The sequence below is a fragment of the Dicentrarchus labrax genome, unplaced genomic scaffold (genome assembly GCF_905237075.1).
Source record: "Dicentrarchus labrax unplaced genomic scaffold, dlabrax2021, whole genome shotgun sequence".
NCBI classification, from domain to species: Eukaryota; Metazoa; Chordata; class Actinopteri; family Moronidae; genus Dicentrarchus; species Dicentrarchus labrax.
The window spans coordinates 18,072,999-18,087,850 of record NW_026136714.1 but is presented as its reverse complement, the minus strand read 5'-3'; the positions used below and the strand labels follow the sequence as shown (position 1 = coordinate 18,087,850).

General features: G+C 36.4%; 1 protein-coding gene across 4 annotated transcripts in view; it reads left to right on the top strand.

Annotated features, from left to right (window-relative positions):
- The window catches only part of ksr2 (kinase suppressor of ras 2), a 107,997-nt gene that overhangs the window by 85,157 nt on the left and 7,988 nt on the right, over nucleotides 1-14,852 (top strand). For 3 of the 4 annotated variants that reach the window (XM_051423819.1, XM_051423817.1, XM_051423816.1), the window contains 3 exons: nucleotides 2,221-2,355; nucleotides 5,765-5,894; nucleotides 6,592-10,485. In XM_051423819.1, coding sequence (XP_051279779.1) covers nucleotides 2,221-2,355; nucleotides 5,765-5,894; nucleotides 6,592-6,738 — 412 coding nt within the window. In that variant the 3' untranslated portion in view covers nucleotides 6,739-10,485. Of the gene's footprint in view, nucleotides 1-2,220; nucleotides 2,356-5,764; nucleotides 5,895-6,591; nucleotides 10,486-14,852 lie in introns of those variants that run through there. The other variant, XM_051423818.1, reaches the window with a different exon arrangement.

The window sequence follows — 14,852 nt, the reverse complement described above, 5'->3', positions numbered from 1 at the left end:
CTGCAACATCATCTTTTTGACAAGAAACACCATGGATTATGGATAATGAGCTAGAGATGGTTAAACCCAACTAAGTCTGTGTTTAAAGTATAACATGCCTAACTTACAGAAGTGCAACCTTTTACCTTAAATTGGCATAAATCAAACAAAATCTGTTTGTCTTCAGTCTATCTTTACAGATGTCATGGAAGAAATTCTCACTTCCCCATTGAAGAACACAAACTGTGTTTAAGGGAGGTGTTCAAGAGAAAGAAAAAGAGAATAACCAGGTCAAGGATGAGCAGAGAAATTCAATAGTGTTGGATAAAGCCGACGGTACAAGCAGAAATGTCCTACAAAGAAAACAGTGAATCACTGGTAACGATCAAAACGCTATAAATTGGTTCTTACTCCTCTAACAAATAGAGTATATTTTCTGTCATTTGCCATGTTATGGCTGAGCAAACCAGTAATCACATATTGTATCTGCTGGAGTTTGACCTCATGAGGTCAAGACTTTCATCAACCTTTCACAAAATGTTTGTGAGTAGTGAAAGACCAGAGAGAGCAGTGCAGTGAACGTTTGAAAACACCTTAATCTGCCTGCACAGCAGGAATAATTAACAGTGATGTTTCCAATATATAACCCTAACCCTAATCATATTGTTATGAAGTAATGCTCACATAGTACAATAATCTGTTGTGTTTTGGAGTCATAAAATGTTTAGATATTAAATTATGAACATAGCTGTTAGGGTAAGATGGTGGGAGAGTTTAAATGTATGCACAGTTGCATATTTGAGTAGTATTTTATGAGTGCCACTCATTTTAAATAAATACTTCAAGATTATGAGAAGTCTTATATGTTTTCCAGCAGAGATTTCTATCAGTGCATTAACTATGGAGCTAGAGCCTGGAGACGATTAGCTATCTTAGCATAAAGAGAAGAAACAGGGCAACAGCTAGCCTGGCTCGGTCCAAAGGTTAAGAAGCACCTATGAAAGCTCACTGAATAACATGTTGTATTTTGTATGTTTAATCCAAGTTGGTGTCCTGGCATCACAATGACAACAAGACTCCATAGTCACTGCAGGCTGCTGTTTGCCAAGAAATAGTTACATGTAACTCCCAGTAAAACCAAGTCATTTTTACATTTGTCTAATATGTGTTAATAACGCATCATTAGTGAGCTTTATAAGTGCTGGTAGATGGATTTGGCCACCTTTGGACAAAGCCAACTTTCTGTTTCGCCCTGTTTCCAGTCTTTATGTTAAGCCAAACTAACCGTCTGCTGGTGTTAGCTTAATATTTACCCAGAAAACAATGACAAGTCTTATTGATCTTCTCGTCTAACTCCTGGCAAGAAAATGAATAAGCTTATTTCCCAAAATGTTGTAGGTATTTAATCTATTTTACTTTATCGATTTTTAAAACAGTTGATTTAAAACTGCTGATTGATCGGTCAAATAGTACAATGACGACAATCAGTTACAATCAGTATCACTTTTTGTAGTTCTGCCCATCACAGTGATATTCAACAATACTCACACAGGGTGCAATTAAACCACAATAACTAATAATAAAACTAAAATGAAACCCAGATTTTAGAGAAAACACTATCATTTTCCTTTAAAGGACAAAACCGTGGACAGATAGTTCTGATCAGTCAGAGGATTTGACTGAAACTCAAGCTGACAAGCTCAAATTATTTATACCAGCATTTCCTGTAACCCTCTTTTCCTCTGTTGAGGTTTATAGATGCATGGGAGGGCATGGAAGGTATTGTTTTGCTCCACATCGTATGAGTTAATTACATGTTTTTACTTGCATATTTTTGTACTCTTGCAATACTGTAGCAGATTATGATTCAGCAGGCTTGGATGTGCTGTTATACTGTTACTGTACAATTGCTATTGTACAGTATAACACAGATTGTGATCAAAACTTATTAGACCCCTCTTACAGTGTGACTTGCAATTAATTTCAATGGTTGTCGTTATCACACAGCCTATACCATTGATAAAATACAATATGCCGGTGATGGAACTGCAAAGCACTCACACTTTTCTGAAACAGTAATTGAAAAGCAACATCATCAACTTATCATATTATGGCTGGCTGCAATGACAATGTGTTGTAATGAAAATGCAGCAATGTAACATCTTTAATGACTTGGCAGCATGATACAGGAGATCAGTAAACCCTGACAAGTCTCCATCTGCATATTTCCTCATTCTGCAGCCGGAGAGAAGACAAACTGAGGATCCCCAACGGCTGGCTGTGTCACCTGGCCCCAGAAATCATCCAGCAGCTCTCTCCGGACACAGAGGAGGACAAACTTCCCTTCTCCAAACAGTCAGATGTCTTTGCTTTTGGGTAAGTGTCCTCTTACCTGAGGCCTTCCTGTTTGTTTGTCCAGCCTGATGTTGGACAATCATAGCCCACTGTTGAAAGAGAGGTTTTACGGACCCAAAATATGTGTGTGAATTCAATAAATTAATACTTTTACAGAGCAGTGTCCTAAAATTCCACATCACATGACAAAGAGGAAACTCTCATTAACAGGTTTTCAGATCTCATTATAGATACAGATTTTCACTGCTTACTGTACAAAGACAATGTGATATTTTAAATGACATTTTTGCTTCTGTTATTGTCAGGCTTTAGATATCCAACTTATAACCATTTAATGAGAGCAGGATTAACAATTTTAAAACTTAATTGCTTAAAAAATATCTGATTTTGACATAGACTCCACTTGGTCCCATATACCTGATTATTAGAAAGATCTCATATTCTCAGGAACAGTGAAGGCCCATGACTTGGCACATACACTTTACGAATGAACCCTTGGAGGCAGTGATGTACAAAGCATTGGCAGCAAGAAGACTGGGATATACCAAAGAAGCTGACTGGGTTAAACAAAGAGTGCACTGGTTCTTGATTGGTTCTCCCATGTGGGTGCAAGAGAAGGTTTTGAAGCTTAGTTGATCAAATGATGCAAACCATAGGGAATTACCTTTAAAACCTATATATCGCAGGAAGAGGGTAAGGTGTGTGAATGTTGAGGAGCTAAGGGACATCAACTGATTGATTAGGCAGGATGAGATTTACAAATGATGATGCATTTCTGATTGAACATATGCTAAACTTAATCTCATGGAAGTTTTTACAATTGGGTATTCAAACAGCTTGTGTCTATTAGAGCGTTTACCAGGTTAAAGTCTCAGCTGCGCAGTAGGTGATGGAGCTTTATGTTTGGGCAGCAGCAACAAGAGTTTGTGTGAGGTGAATAGAAAATTTCAACCTTCATCCACAGAGCATCAGAGGAAAATGACACTACAGTGGCCAGTATCTCCTGATTGGCAAATGTAAATGTTCAAAGATAAAAAAATTAAAAAATATAGTGAAAATAGTAAAAATCAGTTGTTAATGACTGCAAAGAAAGACTACAAGAATGTGTTTTTACAGACTGACGAAAGCTAAGGAACTTTAGACTGAAAGTTATTGGGTGATTGGGGAGTTAGGGGGAAAGAGTGTCAATGATTCAACAATATTATGTTATCATTTGTCGCTGTCTTACAGCAGCTCCCACCTTCATTTATCTTGAAACTTACAGTAACAGAAAGCAGAACTACAGTGAATTAAAAATGTGTAGAAAACTAATATAAATGTGTCACAAAAAGTGACACTGACAGCTCGTGGTTTCAAAATAAAGAATGGCTGCAAAATTTGGTACACAGGACACATCATTTTGTTATGTTTGGGAAGTACTAATTCCACTTGTGTTGTGTGATTTGGTGGTTTAATTCTTTGGGCATAATTAATTTTACCAATCAATAACATTATATTATGTTGAGATATTGTGGGGATGGTGTTACAGTTTTTCTCTTAGTCAAGATTAGAGCTGAAAGAAAATATGAATAATGCTTGGGAGAGCTTGCTACTTAAAAAGTGAAATCCAATGATCTGCCCCCTCCCCACCCCACAGTGAAATGCATTCATTTGTAACTTGGTACCACTTAGGTATTTTCCATTTTACGTCAGATATGTTACATTTTTGAACAAAGTTACACCTTCGATTCCCTCTGAACTCCTCAGTGACTCTATTTGATTGGCTTTTAACTGCACTGAATAGGACTTCCACAGAGTTGAAATAAGGTACAACCAGATATTGTTTTGATTTATTTACTTAAATCATGTTTTTTTGTATTACTCAAGGGAATATCAATCAAACTTGTGTTGGTTTATTCTGTGAAAGAAAAGCTTTTATCTGTTTTTGCAAATTAACTCATTATTACTCTTGATTTAGATTTATTGTTAATTCTAATGGCCTATGTTTTATGATACATGTTTTTTTCTCCCACTACTGCAGCCCATTCATTGGTGATGAGGATGTTATTTGCAAAAGTATTTCTGTAACAGGTAGTTCAAGTGTAGACGTCAAAGCACAGATGTAAAAAAAAACAAACACACAATGGATAATTAACATTCATACACTTTTTTGTTTTATATAATCATCTTTTTATTGACGAAAAGACAGGCGGGGTGCAGTTGTTTTGTATTCAACCTTTTACAACAATACTGATTTAAACAGAATACAAAGTAACATAATACGAGGGGAATAAAAATAAACTGTAGTACTGAAAAACATCACGAAATGTACCCTCCTTCAAAATAACGACGGAAAAACAAAACAAATCAAATACCCTGAATTTCTGAAGTTTACAGTAGAGCTTGCAGATATATACATAAAAGTATCAGTTGTGCAAGTTATGAGCCAGTGCATTTGAGGAACAGTTCAACATTTTTGTGAAATATGCTTATGCACTTTCTTGTGGACAATTAGGTAAGAAGATTGATGTCAGTCTCATTTGTGTACAGTAAATATGAAGCTATAGCCAGCAGCAGGTTAGCTTAGTTTAGCATAAAGCTATCCTGACTCTATCTTAAGATAACAAAATCCACCTACCATCACCTGAAACCGGAAACTGCCCAAAATGTTCATCTCACTGACTCCCTCAATTATTACATACAAATTGCTTTTCTGAGTGTCTCTTGGTTTCTCAAACCAAGGTGGCCTCCCCCTCCTCCTCCAAGGTCCAATTTTATATTTGTCCTAAGTTGATTAAAAATCCCCACGGCTCCTGGTCTTCCTCTGCTGCCATTACTGATTCGTTTGTGGAGGTGGACCCTGATCTGTTGACTCCAAGCACAATTGCATTTTCAGATGGTCCCCCATATGGAGGTTTTGTCGCTGTATCATTCTAAAGGGAAGCAGAGTGCAGCACTGGTGCACAATGTCCAGCTGCTCTGTTAGTCCTTGTGTTACCTAGAGGTGACCCCCAAGGCTGTTTTACATATTCATCAACAATCAGCTGTCAGTTTTTCCCCTACTCCTGGCAAAGAGCTATTTTTATGCTACTCAAACATGACAAGCAAGAGCAGAATGAAAATAACCGCTTATTTGCACAGGGAGGGTGGTGTATGCTAATGTTGCATGAGCAGTAATTAAAAATGTGTTGTTCTGGATGAAATTGTTCTTCAAAACTTTAACTTGCAGAAACAATTCAGCCCCCAAAAATGCTCTTTTTGTAGCTGTACATTTATCTGACAGATGATCAATACCACTGAGTTGGATCGTTTATAGTTGTGACTGACATCTTGCCTGGTTGTGTTAGCACTGATTGGGACGTGAACCCTCCATAGGTGTGTTTTGAAGACTGGTATTATTCTCTTGACCAGACAGTCCAAAGCACTGACCCGCTCCGTTCTGTCTTCACAGCACCATCTGGTACGAGTTACACGCACGTGAGTGGCCTTACAAGAGTCAGCCAGCAGAGGTGATCATATGGCAGATTGGCAGCGGGATGAAGCCCAACCTCGCACAAACTGGCATGGGGAAGGAGATATCAGTAAGTTTTTCTTTTTAATTTGTCACAGTTCATGAGTCACTCTATTTTTCAAACTTGGGTGAATTGCTGCATATTTTTCACGTTTAAGCACTCATTGAATCCTAGACTAATTTTTCACCAACACATTTTATAAACAAAAAAATAAACGTGATAAAGACAATCCAGCAAACTGGGGCTGGATACACCAAGGTGAAGTATACCAAGGAACATAGAATGTTTTTAGAAGAATGCTCATAAGTGATGAAAAGCTTTCTAAAGAAGGGAATTAGAAATCTGTTAGCCATCCTTATGTAATTTTGCATAAATGCATTACATTTACCCTGGTGGTTTATAAGAAAAGTATTTTTTTTTAGGGTTTTTAGGTTTTAAGTAAAGATTTAACGTGCCAGTATGTAACATTTGGGAGGATCTATTGGCAGAAATGGAATATAAAACTTATAGGTATGTTTTCATTAGTGTATAATCAGCTGAAAATAAGAGTTGTTGTGTTTTTGTTAGCTCAGAATGAGCCTTTTATATCTACAGTATATATATCTAAATCTTACACATTCGACCTTTGAAAGTGGGGTCAATCATTCTTGAGAAAGATTGTTGATTTGATTGTTGAGTCTCAAATACCGACCTACCTGGAAGACCCTATGATACACCTCAAGATGTTTAATTGAGAAATCTAAAAGGCCTTTTCTGTCTTTTCCAGGACATTCTGCTTCTGTGCTGGGCGTTCAAGCAGGAAGAGCGGCCCAGCTTCTCCAAGCTGGTAGATTTACTGGAAAAGTTGCCAAAACGGAACCGTCGCCTTTCCCACCCAGGGCACTTCTGGAAGTCAGCTGAGTATGTCAAATGAGTTAGGGACACAAAATAGCAAACAATCAGCAACTTAAAAAAAAGCAAACAAAAACAAAACAGCCGCCATAACTCTACATAAATAACCCACCTCCTTAAAGAATGCACTGAATCCAAAAGCCAGCCCAGTGATGAAAACTGCCCGTGCTGTGTGTATTTTCATGGAATGTTGGCATGTGTGTGTACAGATAAGTTGACTGTCCAGCTTCTCAAAGCAGTCGGGACTCATAATTTTCTTTGGTTTGATTTAAACCATACAGGATATTTTTTCCTTTATCTTTTTGTCTTTTACTATTGACTTGATCCCTTCATAATATTTGATTTATTTCTGGATGTATCTTGCTTGTAACTTGATCGGATTGATCGCATCATCTTGGACTTAAAAAAACACATGTTTGAGTACAAATGTAGATTTTTTTCCCCTTCTTTTTGTTTTGGATGAATGTAACTGTAACATCAAGCATTGTATATTTTCACAACATTGTCTTGCCATTTCTTATGTCTGTCAACTGTGTAGATCATTTTGTCAGTGTTACCTCATGGTCTCTCATGTGTGGATGTCTGTACAGGTTACATGTTTGTTTGAAAAGCTTTATTTACCTTTAAAAATGTCCTATTATTTACACACCGTACCATTTGAATGTGAAGAAGCCAGCATCCCCGTTTGTGTGGGGATGGGTTGGCATGGTTCTTTGATGGGAGACTGTTCTCTGATCAGCCTGTGCTTTGAATATTGCCTGTGAACATAAGCGAGATGTTTGAACAATATCTTGGGAAGAAAAAAAAAAAGGCCGCTGGTCAGACCAGGACTCCCTCACTTTACGCTGTTCTGTGAAATCGCTGACACTTGAAATGTATCTCGCCAACTTTTACAGAACTAATTTCCCTTCAGAAATGCTATCACTGAGCCCCCCATCCCTCATTACCTATAAAATAAATGTATATTATTTTACTTTAAATAGCTAATGATAGATACAGAATATAATAGATACAGATAAAAATCTAAAGCTTGCTACTGTAGTCAGTCCAGTAAGTTATTTTATTCAATCAATACACAACTTTGTATACCCTAATCAGTAACAGAGTATTGAAAATAAAACTTAAGCTTTCTGAGTAGTGTTTGAAACTGTTTTATAAAATAGTTTGGACAAAGAAAGCTGTTGCTTACGGGCCTGGGTCCGAGGTCTGGAATGATTTGGCTCTGTACAGGAAAAATATGTTTTAACAAGCTCTGTAATGACTGACTGTTAGATGCGTACATGGAGAGCACATGACCTTTAAAAAGGCAAAACTAAAACTTTTAAGTTTGTTAAAATTTGTTCGGAGTTGCTTAAAAGCAGTGTTGTACTCAGTTTAAATTTGACGTCTTCAGGCACCCTGTTAGCTCAGTTGGTATAGCTGGCGACCCATGTATGGAGTTGCTGCAGCGGCTCGGGTTTGAATCCGACCTGCGGCCCTTTGCTGCGTGTCATCCCCTCTCTCTCTTCCCCCATTTCCTGTTTATCTTCGGCTGTCACTATTAATAAAGGCAATAAAAGGCCAAAAAAATAACTTTATAAAAAAAAAACATCTTCAAATTCATCCTGCCTCAACCTGAATTTTTATCCAGAACATCCTTTAACTTATATTTTTTCACTTTTATGCTGAGCATTTTTGAGAATCAGTATATATTTCATCAACATTAATGTCATAAACAACAGTTAAACGGGTAAAAGTTGAACATTTTTTAATATGCTACACTAGAAAGTAGAAATGATCGAAGATGAACTCTCCCAAATAATTGCCAACTTACATTCTCTAACAATAAATTACTTAAATTAATGATTCATAAATCAGCTGTCTAAAGGTGTGTTCAGACTGAATGCAAAGTGAATTGTGGAGACAGCTTGACTGCATTAAAAGTCAGCTGAAAAGACAAAAAGGGGATGCAAACAGATTCACGCACGGTGGAGCTAATTAAAGTGAGGCTGCAACTTTTGCTGGAAAGTGACCACAGAGACTAAAATGGACGTTAACGAGTATGTAATGATCAGTTACTACTTCTACAACTATGGTTAGCATTTAGCTTAAATGCCAATTTACCGTATGAGCAGCACAAGTAGAGAAATGTCAGTAAACTTGCTCAGAAATATCAGTTAAGCTACGGTCATACTAAAACAAGTCGGACTCTAGCAGCTTTACTGAACTGAGCATTTGTCTATTTTATTACTTATGAATTCAACTTTTTATTTGTTAGTTATTTCTCCTCTCAGAAGATAGATAGTCTCACTTTAAGGCAAAGGCATGTCCACTCAGAACATTTTCATTTTAGAGGAAAACGCCAATGCCTCCCTGTGAAGCGCTGTAACTAAAAACTATATTTTCACACCCTGAACAGAAAGTGAATGACCATTTTATTAACTATTACGATATTTGAGCAGATCTTCATAATGTTGTTCTCTTCTCTGACTTTGGTTTTCATCGTTAATTTATTTGACAAAACAGTCAAAATTGTCTTGTCTTGTTATTAACTAGAACTGACTACAACACTGTTGAAAAGTTGACTATGGAGGACAAATCTTAAACTTGCCTTCATATTTTTTAAATGTTGAAACAAGTGTGGATTATGGAGTTTATGGATTATAAAGTTAAAGTAACTAGTAAATAACTTAAATCTGGCTGAAGTTTCCCTTTAACATATCAGTAAAGACATATCAGGATGCTGAAGACCACCCCAGGCCATTTTTGTACTTCATACTGAATATCATAATATATTTTAAATGTATGTTTTAGATATATAGCAAAACTGAGTCATATCATCATGAATTGGAAGCTGAGGCGTCATTTGAGCTGTATATTGCTTTTGATTCTTTCCAGCCACGTCAAATAGATAGAGACAATCCAATCATGTTAAATAGCCATTTTCCACCTCATTATATACACATCTCTGTGTTGGAAAATGCATATAAACAATCTGCTGCTGTTTTTTGGAGTCTGTCTGTCTATTTTGGAATTGCTGGGATTCAAATATTGTAAGTGAATCATTTATATTTGTACTGTTTACAACTTTCAAGTGCATGAGATGGACTATCAAAGATTGATTCTTGTTATAAAAAAAAATCCTTCTACACTATATATAAAAAGTATGTGAGCATTTTTCTGATGAACTGTTGTCCATTGAGCAGTTTGATCTCAATACCTAATGAAGTTTAAACGTCAGGCTTTGCAAAACTTTTCAACAGCTTTGAGAGAATGATTGTTTCAGAATATTTATAGATTATATAAATGAATTAGACTAGCATTTAAATAATTTAAAAAAATAAAAAAAGAGCGACCTGTGCACATGCTAGAGTTGACAACAACCTGACTGGACAACAATCAAAGATCTAACATTAGTGCCAAGTGTACATAACAGATTGTAGACTATGTTTTATCGTCACTTGCCGTAATATCAATATTCCTTGTGAATTTTTTGACTTCTTTCTTTTGAATGTACAAATTGTGTTGTGTTTTTTTTTTGTTGTTTCTGTTTTCTGTTCATTTAAATTTATTTTCCTCCATTTTCCTTCTAATTGCATAAGCATTGATGCTGTGTTGTTTCTTTTCCTTGATTCCGTCCTTGTATTGTAGATGATAGCTCCAAAAAGCTTGTATTTAATGATGCCTTATGGTCCATGGCTTAGTGATGAGTAGATTTTGGTCACAAGCTCTTTTATTTGCACTCATCCTTTACAAAGTGTATGACAAATAAAAAGATGTTTTCATTTTGGACGTTTTCTGTTTCTTTTATGTCATCTTTTCTCTTAGTCAACCCTTATCCATATTTTACTTTGGTTGAAGTTTTTAACACGTCTTTAAAGAGCAAATTTAGTGTTGAGTCAGTGCTTACTAATTAAATCCTATATATATGATTACAAATTTTTTTTACTGATGTAATCTCTGGGCTGATTTTAAAAAGTGTAACCTGCTGTGTACTCTAAATACTTCAAGTGATCATTAATACAAAATCAGTTACTATGAAACACCCACCTCCCGTGTGAAAGATGGTAATTAAAAAGCTATAAAATCAACTTTCACAGAGAACAGTGGTTGTAGTTGTGAATTCATGTCAGTCACTATGTTTTCCAATGGTTTTCATAGCAGGAGACAGTGTAAATGACCAAGATAAAACACATAGACACTTATTGAAGGAATAGTTTGACATTTTTGACAATAGGGTTGCCAGCAGTTCGATAATAAGATTGATAGCGCTCTCAAATTTGTCTCATGTATGGCTGTAAGAACCATATTGCCTTAGTCGTCACTTTGGGGTTGCCCGGCAACCAGCAGAGAAGCCTTTGCACTTGGCAAGGAAATAATCCAGCATACAACCCCCATGCAACCGAAATCTGTCATTTTTACACTTACAAAAAAGATACAACATGTTAATTAGTTAACCTAAAAGGTGCTGGAAGGCAGATTTTTCTGCCTTTGGACAGAGACAGGCTAGATGTTTCCCCCTGTCTTTAGACTAAGCTAAGCTAACTGACTGCTGGCTGACTGACCCTTTCATTGACCAGACATCATTGAGAATGATATCAACATTTTCATCTAACTCTCAAGAGAGAAAAGAAAGCAAATCAGCATATATCCTAAAATGTTGAACTGTTCTTGAATTCTTGCAGCAAAATCTACGCCTCTTCAGTCACTCCATACACGATTATATTCCACTATATTCTGAGCACTCTTAAACACTAGCAAAAACAGTTTCCACTTGTTGCTTGTGCATTCAACATTTGAGACAGCAAGCAGCCACTCGATAGTTCTGTGTGAATGAAGAAACAGTGATCTAAAAAGCCTAATTAACTTCCTGTTAGCTATCTATATTGATAGTAATATAATAATATAGAGGAGTCGAAAACAGGTTTGAACTGGGTTCCAAACACCATGTGGAAATATAGATTAAAAAAACAAAAAACAAACCAATCCTCCAACCAAACCGTTATGTTAAGGTTGAGGTTAGAGACGTCTATATTTGAAGTTGCCTGGTTTATTTATTTCTACTCTTCCTTTTATACCTGTTTCCATGACATCCACGAACTGAGCTTAGCTGGGTCCATCAATGACAAGAGCTTCACCTTGCATGCAGTAACATTACAAAGACATCCACAATTCTATCTTTACAGTAAACCTGACCTCTATTAGAGATGAACAGTGTGCACTTGTTAGCCTCTGACACAACCCTCTGAACTTGTACTTCTTATAACAAATGGAAATAACAGTAATATAAAAAGAGAAATGTATTTAATCAGAATAGAGCCAACAGAAAGGTCTGGTGATATATCACGGCCATGCAAAATTTAGTAAAAGGCTAATACTACTTTGCCATTTTCTTCTTAGATTAAGATGGCCTTTGTAGCTGCCCTCCATGATTGAGAGGCGCAATTAATCCAAAACAAAGTGCAGCTGGGAAAAGTGATCTCCAAGACCCCATTTGCACCAGGCATTAACATGGATATCTGTATATCTTATCTAGATAATGAAAATTGCATGTTAATGGAAGGTGTTAATGCGAACAGAACACATTGAGATCAGAATGTGACCTGGTTTGGCTTGAACGCATTGTGATCTCATCTCTTTAATTAAAAAAACAAGGTCAGCTGAAAGGTCAACTAAAACCTCATCTCCCATAGAAGTCCAAAGTAGCAGTATCTAGCATATCTTACCTCGTAAAATGTGATTTTGTGATCATAGGACAATATGCAAATTAGTTAGGCAGGACTGGTTGACTCCAGGTAAAGGGAAGATAGGTCATGGACATTTTTAATTCACTCTTTACAAAGTTGCTAAAACTTGCTAGCTACTGCTACTTGTAGCTTTTGCTGGGCTTGCTTTAAGGATATGTTCCAAATCTGTTTTAAAACAATAGTCAGGTGCCCACAGGAACACTACCATTAATGTGATTATTCATCTGGTTTTGTGCAAAAACTACAATTCGGAGTTTATCTGAAGCTAATGTAAGGCGGCTCAGTATTAAGTAGATAACTTTCAAAGTTGCAACCTTTTTAGTATAACCTTTTCTTTTAGTGTTTCCTTGTTTAGCTTCAAACTTTGGACTTTGGATTTTGTCCCCTATCATTATAAACTGCAGGAAGAATCACAGCAAGCAAAACCTGTTTTATTGTTGAAATGGGCACTTGACTATTGTTTAAAGAACAGAACTCTGGGTCGGTTATTCATATTAATTATCCTTATTGGAGAGCTGATCACATGGTCAGGCCAATTAAATCGCAATGCGTTCTACATGCATTTAACCCTGGAATTTGCGTTTTTTCCTACCCAGACAGGATATGCAGATAGAGATCATATGTTCATGCTAGGTGTAAATAGGGTATTTGATACCAAATAGCCCTACAACTCTCTCAACATCCCGCACTTCTGCATATAATGGTTATTTTGTCTAACTTGACTAGAAACTCAACTCACATTTTATAATTGTGCCAAGGAATATTTCCACTTTTTACACTTTAGAATTAGTTTTAAGTTGTAAATTTAGGGTGGAATTAACAGTGAAGCTGCTAAAACAGTACAAATTCTGAGATCTGGTGTGTTTCTGTCTTTCATTTATCTCAGCTGCTCTGTGAACGAACTGGTATATGGATGACACTGTGTGCATGCTTGTGTGTGTGTTTGTATGGCATACAATATCAGACCTGTGAGTCACTGGTTGAAGAGAGAAAGTGAGTTAGTGAGGGCATGGAGCGCGAAAATGGGTCGAAAGATAAATAGATGGACAGATGAAAGCTCTACCTGTCTGCACAGCCAGTCCTCCTCCTTTTTCTTCTCCACCTCCACCTCCAAAGTCCAGCCTCAGCCACTGAAGCGTAAAAAATCCACATCACCCAATCTCAGAGAGGCTGAAGCCCATCAGAGCATGAATGTTTGGTTTCTGTCGAGATTCTTAAAAGTGTTAAAACCTGATATGGTTCAGTGCATTTCTTGTTACAGCACACAGACACAAAGAACAAAAATAAAAACAATCGGGATTCAAGAGACAATTAAACCAGATAATTCATTTCCAGGTTGAGTATATAATACAATTAATTCGGTCAATGAAATAATATTGTAGAAAATCTAATAAAATCCCAATTAAGATTAGATTTGACATGTTCCTGAGAAATAAAAGCCCAAGTGTGACTTTTTAACAAATCCAAAGGGATCAAAAGATTTGGTGGCTCAACAGCGTCACAAATGGATGATCAAGTTCATGTACAAACTGTGCTGAGATCACAACTGTGGATATATAATAATTACAGGTGAAATGAAAAAAACCCAACAAGTTATGAAAACGACTTAATTAAAGGAAGGAAGAGAAAGATAGGAGCAAAGAAAGGAAGGGGATTTAACTAGAAGGCAGAATGTGAGTCCAAAGAAATTCATTGATGGAGATCAAGAAAACAGTCCTCCACAAAGGAAAATACATAAAGAATAGAATATATTTCCTTATGTTTGCCCTTGCACATTACCTTTTAGTTGAGACCCTTTTCATCACTTCATGATATTTTGTTTGTCCTCACCATTTTTTATTTCATCCATATTTTAATTGTCGTCCTATCTGAGCAACAAGGCTGCATGTAATAAAACTGAATTTCTGAATGCTGTTCAAACAATAGAATAACTAGTTGATCCTCATGGCAGCACCAAACAGAAACAGAACACTCTTGAAGAGAATAAAAGAAAATTGATTGACAGTGTGAAAAATTTCAGCTCTCTAAAATGTCAGTGGTAAATGTTAGCATTTCTTTTTACCAACCAGTCAACAGTCTTTGAAGGTAACTAGAGACACAGACAGAAAATCATGCTGCCAGCAGTGGCCTCAATTGACCAGAATGCATCGTGGTCATCAGCTCTGTTGTTATTTAAAAGGTCCGACTATCAGATGTTTAATGAGAACTGGATATTATGTTCCACAATTTGTTCAAATGAAAGTTGGTGCATACGTTAAAAAATGTGTTTTGGGATTTTTTTTCCCTCATCACACAGACTTTGCATTGAGACACATTTAATTTATGATTGTACTCAAATAGTCTAAATTTAACATGTAACATGTGACATTTCATGATAATAATTATTGTTAGTAACAATCATAAGATTCAA